At 48.1% G+C, this 8,160-nt stretch overlaps 1 protein-coding gene across 2 annotated transcripts; it reads right to left on the reverse strand.

The window, feature by feature from the left end:
• Positions 1–4,557: 4,557 nt before the first annotated feature.
• Positions 4,558–7,800, reverse strand: LOC115962600. Of its 2 annotated transcripts, XM_031081466.1 has the most exons (5): positions 7,199–7,800; positions 6,965–7,065; positions 5,795–5,974; positions 5,318–5,718; positions 4,558–5,237 (listed from the first exon to the last, which is right to left on the reverse strand). In XM_031081466.1, exons 1-5 carry the CDS (start codon positions 7,210–7,212, stop codon positions 4,701–4,703), a joined length of 1,233 nt encoding a protein of 410 aa, XP_030937326.1. In that variant the 5' UTR covers positions 7,213–7,800; the 3' UTR covers positions 4,558–4,700. The 2 variants fall into 2 exon arrangements, with proteins under 2 accessions (XP_030937326.1, XP_030937325.1); XM_031081465.1 differs by having other exon boundaries at positions 6,054–7,800.
• Positions 7,801–8,160: the final 360 nt, after the last annotated feature.

Here is an 8,160-nt window from a genome sequence, read left to right on the forward strand (position 1 = left end):
GGTGGTCGATTGCTCGTCCGCCTACAATGCCATTCTTGGACGACCTACGCTCAACACGTGGAAGGCGTCAACATCAACTTACGCCCTAATGGTCAGGTTCCCAACGGAATATGGGGTAGGAGAGCTACGCGGAAGCCAAGTTGCCGCACGAGAATGCTACGTCGCTATGATGGAGATGCAAGACCAAATCCAGGCCTTGAACATAGAAGAGCACCGAACGGTGGCGGAACCGACAGAGAAGCTGGAGGAGATAACTCTTGACAGTTCCAATCCGGACAGAACAACCAAGATCGGAACGCTTGCCAAACCCGGAATCCGTCAAGAGCTAGTAGCTTTCCTGAGGAGCAATAAGGATGTGTTCGCCTGGAGCCATGACGATATGCCGGGAATCGATCCCTCCGTCATGGTACACAAATTGAATGTATTACCCTCGTTTCCACCCGTCCGACAAAAGAAGAGAGTGTTCGCAACGGAACGGGACCAAGCAATAGCGGAGGAGGTCCGCAAACTCCAAGAGGCAAGCCTCATCAGGGAAGTCTACTATCCCGATTGGCTGGCGAATGTGGTAATGGTAAAGAAAGCGAGCGGCAAGTGGCGCATGTGCGTGGATTTCACCGATCTTAACAAAGCGTGCCCTAAAGATAGCTATCCCCTTCCAAGAGTCGACGTCCTAGTAGACTCGACGGCTCAACACCAGTTACTAAGCTTCATGGACGCTTTCTCGGGTTACAATCAGATCCGCATGCACGAGGCCGATCAGGAAAAGACTTCGTTCGTAACCAGCCAAGGACTATTCTGCTACAAAGTAATGCCATTCGGCCTGAAGAATGCGGGGGCAACATACCAAAGGCTAATGAACAAGATGTTCGCGCAGCAGATCGGGAGGAATGTTCAAGTCTATGTCGACGACATGCTTGTGAAGAGCCGGAAGGAGGAAGACCACCTCGAAGATCTTAAGGAAACGTTCGGTACGCTACGATCCTACAACATGAAACTCAATCCGGGAAAATGCGCATTCGGCGTAACGGCAGGCAAATTCCTAGGCTTCATGGTATCCCAGAGAGGGATTGAGGCTAACCCGGACAAAATCCGAGCCATATTAGAAATGGCACCCCCGCGAAATGTGAAGGAGATACAAAGCCTTAACGGCAAGATAGCGGCGTTAAATAGATTCGTGTCGAGAGCCACGGACAAGTGCCTGCCCTTTTTTCGCACATTAAAGAAATCCTTCGAGTGGACGGACGAGTGTCAGAGAGCGTTCGAGGAGTTAAAGGCATACCTATCTTCACCACCCCTATTGAGTCCATCGCAACCTGGCGAAGAACTTTTCCTCTACTTGGCAGTCTCATCTGTCGCCGTCAGCGCTGCTTTAATTAGAGAAGAGGATAATGCACAGAAGCCTGTATACTACGCCAGCCGGGCGCTCCGCGGCGCCGAAGAAAGATACCAACCTATGGAGAAACTCGCTTTCGCATTGATAACGGCGGCTCGCAAGCTGAAACCTTACTTTCAAGCCCATACCATGAATGTAATGACCGACAAGCCCTTGCGAAGGGCACTGAGTAATCCCGAAGCCGCGGGTCGACTGACGTTGTGGGCAATAGAATTGAGTGAGTTTGACATCAAGTACCGTCCGCGTGTAGCCATCAAAGGACAAGCTGTAGCCGACTTCATAGCAGAGTTTACGCGAGACGAGGACAAGGGGGCAGAAGAACCCCCCAAATGGAGCATCTACACCGACGGGTCCTCCAATCGGCGAATTGGAGGGGCCGGCATAGTGTTGCTGTCACCAGAAGGAGACAAGATCGAATGTATGGTCCGTCTCGACTTTCCCATTACCAACAATGAAGCAGAGTACGAAGCAGTGGCGGCAGGACTCGACCTGGCAAAAGCCGCCGGAGCGGAAAGTGTAGCCGTTCATTGCGACTCGCAGGTCGTAACCAATCAAATAAACGGAGAGTATGAATGTAAGGGGGAAAGGCTAAAGAGATATCTTGATCAAGTGAAGGCGAGAATCAACGGGCTAAAAGCGACGGTCGTCCAAATCCCCAGAGGAGAGAATGAGCTCGCCGATCGCCTAGCCAAAGCCGCTTCAGCAGAACATGTGACGACACCGGGTAATGTACTTTCCTTTGTTCAAGTCTTCCCACTAATAGACCCCGACAATATGCAGGAGATACGCTCCGAAAGAAACTGGACTACACAGATAACTTCATACTTGAAGGACGGGTTACTGCCCCAAGAGAAGGAGGCAGCGAGGAAATTAAAAGTCCAAGCGGCGAGATTCGTCTTGATAAAAGACATTCTTTACAAGAGGGGTTTCTCCCGTCCTTACCTAAGATGCCTCGGGGTTGAAGAGGCAGACTACGTAATGAGGGAAGTACACGAAGGGATATGCGGGAACCATTCTGGGTCGCGGTCGTTAGTGCACAAACTGGTACGAGCTGGGTACTACTGGCCGACCATGCAGAAGGATGCCGAGTCTTACGTTAAAAGCTGCGACAAATGCCAGCGGTTCAGCAATTTTATCGGACAGCCGGCTGAGGAGCTCACACCCATGACGGCTCCATGGCCGTTCGCTCAATGGGGACTGGATATCATGGGGCCTTTCCCAACGGCGGTAAGGCAGCTCAAGTTCTTGGTAGTGGGTATTGACTACTTCACAAAATGGGTAGAAGCGGAAGCCTTGGCCACCATCACAGAAAAGAACATTAGAAGTTTTGTCTGGCGGTCCATCGTATGCAAGTTTGGTATTCCTAGAGTCCTTGTCTCGGACAACGGGAGGCAGTTCGACAACGGCCACTTCAGGGATTTCTGCACACAGCTAGGAATAAAAAACCACTACTCATCACCCGCCCATCCTCAGGCCAATGGCCAGGTTGAAGTCACGAACCGATCCCTGCTAAAGATTATCAAGACTCGGCTCGAGGGGGCAAAGGGGATATGGCCCGAAGAATTACCGAGCATACTTTGGGCGTACAGGACGACGGCTAGGACTCCGACAGGAGAGACGCCATTCCGACTGACATACGGGAATGAGGCGGTCATCCCCGCAGAAGTTGGCCTCACAAGTTACAGGGTTCATAACCATGATGAAGGCAGGAACGACGAATCAATGAGGCTACAGCTGGACCTGATAGATGAGGTAAGGTCGGCCGCGGAGCAAAGGATCGCAAGATACCAGGAACGCATGGCCAGACATTACAACTCCAGGGTCCGACACAGAGACTTCCAAGTGGGAGACCTGGTACTCAGAAGGGTCATGGGCGCAGCTAGAGACCCTACACAGGGAAAGCTCGGCCCCAACTGGGAAGGACCTTACCGAGTCACGGCATGGAAAAGGAAAGGAACATACCACCTGGAGACTACAGAGGGGGAGAAGCTACTACATCCATGGAATGCGGAGCATTTGAGGAAATACTACCAGTGATAGTAACACGGCGAACGGCAACCAATTTTCCATTTGGCTTTTTATTAACTATTTATAAGTTTTCTTTAACATGTGTTTCTTTGCTACAATCCAGTCGTGCCTTTTTTAAGCCCAAGGGGGCAGGCACTTTTCCTTTACGCAATTAGAAACAAGTATGATTTTCTGTCTACTTTGATGTCACTACAATTGTCCTCAAATTGAACGGATGCTAGTTAAAAGTCCACAAAGTGGACGGATCACCTAAACAGGTGAATAATTCTACATGTCCGTAAAAGTGGACGGTTAATACGCCACTAAGTGGACGGATCACCTAAACAGGTGTATAATTCTACATGTCCGTCAAAGTGGACGGTTAATACGCCACTAAGTGGACGGATCACCTAAACAGGTGTATAATTCTACATGTCCGTCAAAGTGGACGGTTAATACGCCACTAAGTGGACGGATCACCTAAACAGGTGAATAATTCTACATGCCCGTCAAAGTGGACGGTTAATACGCCACTAAGTGGACGGATCACCTAAACAGGTGAATAATTCTACATGCCCGTCAAAGTGGACGGTTAATACGCCACTAAGTGGACGGATCACCTAAACAGGTGAATAATTCTACATGCCCGTCAAAGTGGACGGTTAATACGCCACTAAGTAGACGGATCACCTAAACAGGTGAATAATTCTACATGTCCGTAAAAGTGGACGGTTAATACGTCACTAAGTGGACGGATCACCTAAAAACGGTGAATAATTCTACGCGTCCGTAAAAGTAGACGGTCTATACGCCACAATGTGGACGGGTAACCTAAAACGGTAAATAATTCTACATGTCCACGAAATGGACGGATCATCAAAACGGTGAGTATTTAAACAAGTCCACAAGTTGGACGGTATGGCCTCCACAAAGTGGACGGACCTACGTAATTCAATACTTCCATAAGTTCGAGGTATTTATTTAAGCCACTAAGTGGACGGATCATCTAAAACGGTGAATAATTCTACATGTCCATAAATTGGACGGTTCAGCCAAAACGGTGGGAAAATTACATACATAAATAAAGCGGACGGCTCCAGAACGCCCACGAGGTGGACGGACGACCTGACTATATAAGTCAGCAACAGCTTTTAAAATGGACGGATCAACAGATTAGCTTGTGCAAATCAACACTTAAAATCAAACATTGTTCAATACAAAATCAAACTTTAAACAAACCGTCTACAAATAATTAACTGTATATAAAAGGGAGACGGATCCTCCTAAACAATTACATGGGTTACTCTGCTTTCTTGGGGTCGGCAACAGCGACCTCATTCGGCGGAGCGGACTCTCCGTCACCCTGAGCTGCTTCTTCCCCAAAGAGGTCCTCCGTATTTTCGGAGGCGACGGGCAGGGCAGAAGTCTGATCTTGATCAGTAAGTGTTATCATAGACACGTCCAGATCTGGATAGGTCTTTTTTATCTGACGGAGCGCATCGTCAAAGCCTTGAAGGAACGATCCTCCCAGCTCCTTCAACAAGGACTCGGAGTTGCGATATTCGCTGACGGCGTCGTCCTTTGCATGACGGAGCTTTTTCTTCAGATCTTTCACCTCGTCCGCTCTGCTCTTCAAGACCTTCCCAGCTTCTTCCGTCTTCTGTTCAAGCTCCTTTCTTGTATTCTCAGACAGTTCAAATTTCTGCTCCATGGTGGACTTCCACTTGTGCAGCTGGCTAAGCTCTTCTTCCGTCTTCCCAAGTTTTGACCGTACCCGTTCCAGAGCCGCTTCACGGTTGAGGCAACGGTCCATCAAGCCCTTCATCATAACCAAGGACTGAAATAAAGAAAATTAGAAGTGTTAAAAATGAAACTAGAAAGTGAACGGACATACACTGAAGGATAATGAAAAGTTACCTGTCCGACGGCAAATAACCCCGTCTCTCCCATCGCCTCCGTCGAGTGATTCCCCAGATCCTCATAGTCCTCTGCAGAAAGTATGGACGTAAGCTTTTCCAAAGCGAACTTCGAATCATCACGAAGAAGGGGAGGGGGCTTCTCCTCGCTGACGGGTGGAGCATGCATTAGGCCCTTACCGGCCCCCTGTTTAACTTGGTTGACGGCCTTAGGGCCCTCAGCCATCAAGCCCACGATGGGCTCCATTGACACCTTTGGCTGCTTGTGTGGACGGTCGGACTTTGGTGGCTGCTTCCTCTTGCCCGATGACCCCGGCACACTGGGAACAACGATCTCACCCGTCTTCTTTTGCTCGACGGCTAGAGATTTTATCATGGCTCTTCTCTTGGCGTCGTCCATTTCTGCAATACAGGACGGATGATGATGTTCTCTCAAAAGTAAAATTTCAATTTCAAGGGTAAAAGTAGACGGACTCACGTTTGTGTATTCTTTCGTCGTAAGCAATGGCCTCACGGGTAGGTTCTGGACCGTCACAATACCAGTGTATTGTCTTTGGATTCACTAACTTGGCCCAGGTCCTTTCGTCCGGCTTAGCTTTTCTACAAACCTTTTCAAGGAAACTAAATTCCTCGAGGCTAACCTGCGGGCGCCCTCTACCTGCAAAGAGAGACGGTCAAAATACGCACATAATAGAGGACGGGTGTATAAAAAAGGAACAAGCAAGACGGGTGCATACGCGCTTGGTTTATTATCCCCCAAGTTGTATCGACGGGCATGTACTCCGTCTCTCCTGGACGGTTCATCCACCTGTCACCCTCCAGGAAGAAATAGCGACTCTTCCAGTCTCTATTTGAGTCTGGGGTCTCAAAGATGACCTTCAACAAGGGACTTCGACTAGCAAAACGGTACAACCCCCTTGATCTATCAATCTCATCTGGACGGTAACAGTGAAGAAATTCACGGACCGTCAGTCTCCTTTCTCCATTCGACATTGCGCCATAAAGAATCTCCATTGCTACGAAGACCCTCCAGGCGTTTGGAGAAATCTGGGTGACGGACAGTCCCAGGTAATGCAAGAGTTCCCTATGGAGTGTAGAGAGCGGGAACCGAAGTCCAGCCTTCAACACCTGCTCGTACACTCCAACACCTTCTACTCCGTCATAATAACATCTCTCCGACACGTAGGGAAGACGGATCGGGATGTAGTCTGGTATCTGAAAATTTGTTCTAAAGGTACTGAAATGTCTCTCCCGGATGACGGATGTGAACCTATGCACTGTCCACTCTGGTAACATGATGAACTGCCTTAGTCCATCAGCACCTACGACGGACTCCAGTGCTTGATTCCCGTCAGGACCCTCTATCTCAATTTTCTCCACATCCTCACTTGTTGAGGACGAAGAGGATGCAGACGGACTCCTATCTTCGCCTGGACTATCTTGGTCTTTATGACCGGACGGGTATACATTCTCGTATTCCGTCCCGTCACGAACCACCGATTGGTTACTTGACGCACTAGACATTTCCTACAATTAATGATGAAACCTAAGACTTGACGGGTTTAAAAACATTGACGGGTATATTAAGCCTAACAATATTGCTTGGTCGAAAATGTAACTTGAATATGAAATTAAAGTAAATACTTACCACACCTGACGGAGTAATGCTGACGGTTGTGGTAATTGGTGGTTACCAGTGCTCGACGGACTTCTCTGGCAAGGTTGACGGTTCTCTCTGACAGACGTTTTCTGTTTGGAAATGCGAAAATGAGAGATTGAGACGCCTCATATATATAGGAGATACACGGAAGACGAAGCGACGCTTCGATCCTATACAACGGCCAGTCAGAGATTGACACGTGGCATGCTAATAAATGCTAACCTGTCTGCTCGCATCAGTAGATGGTAACCGTCGACTATATGAAACCGTCTGAAACTGCAAGATACCCGTCATCCTATCTGACGGTTAAAGATCTGAAACCGTCATACATTCTGACGGTTGTGTCCGCCTATTACTTTAAATCTTCTGTTTCACGGATCCATTCCGTCATTAAAGTACCCGTCATGCCCCTACATTAGGATCGTCACCCCATTGATCCTTGGAACAGACGGACCATTGGGGTGAAGGGGGCAACTGAAGATGGTAAGATTTAGTCTGGTGGGCCTATCTTAATGGGCCTGACGGATAGGTACTGTTTGGTCTGTGTAAAGCGGGACCCACGCTCCCTAAAGGCCCATCATGGACAGACATAGTAAGGGCCCATAGCCCGAAATCTCTATTGCCTGGAAAAGCCTTAAGATCCAATAAGGGAAATGGTATCAGAGTCCCACATTGGAAAGATCTGGAGGTCAAGAAGAAAAGCCACCTCTCCACTGCTATAAAAGGAGTAACTTTCACGCAAATCGAGGTAAGATTAATTGACCCTCTCTAACGCCTTTAAAAAATAACTCAAGGGACGAATTCTAACTTGACCTTCGGAGAACTTTTGGCCGGCACCACACCGGTGCTCTCTAAGGGTTTTTCTCCCGTTCGTTCTTGTTGTGCAGGTTCGTTGACTCGCGAGTACAGTGCGACTCATTGGTGACAATTCTCAACGTCATCACTTTTGAATTTTTGTCCGGGCTTGAAAAAATTATGTTGGGTTTCGCTTTAAGCCTGCATTTCTCTCCACCATTGCATGAGACTTTTCAAGTGAGGAATGAGAGGAAAATCAAATTAGGAAAATTTTCAAAGTTTAATTTATCATCTTCTTGCGTTTTCCAAAAAGCAAACACGAATTCATTTAGAATTTGAATTATCACTAACTTTTGAGCAAGTGGTCTGAGTTCAGTAAATACGGAATA

Source organism: Quercus lobata, chromosome 10 (genome assembly GCF_001633185.2).
Source record: "Quercus lobata isolate SW786 chromosome 10, ValleyOak3.0 Primary Assembly, whole genome shotgun sequence".
NCBI lineage: Eukaryota > Viridiplantae > Streptophyta > Magnoliopsida > Fagales > Fagaceae > Quercus > Quercus lobata.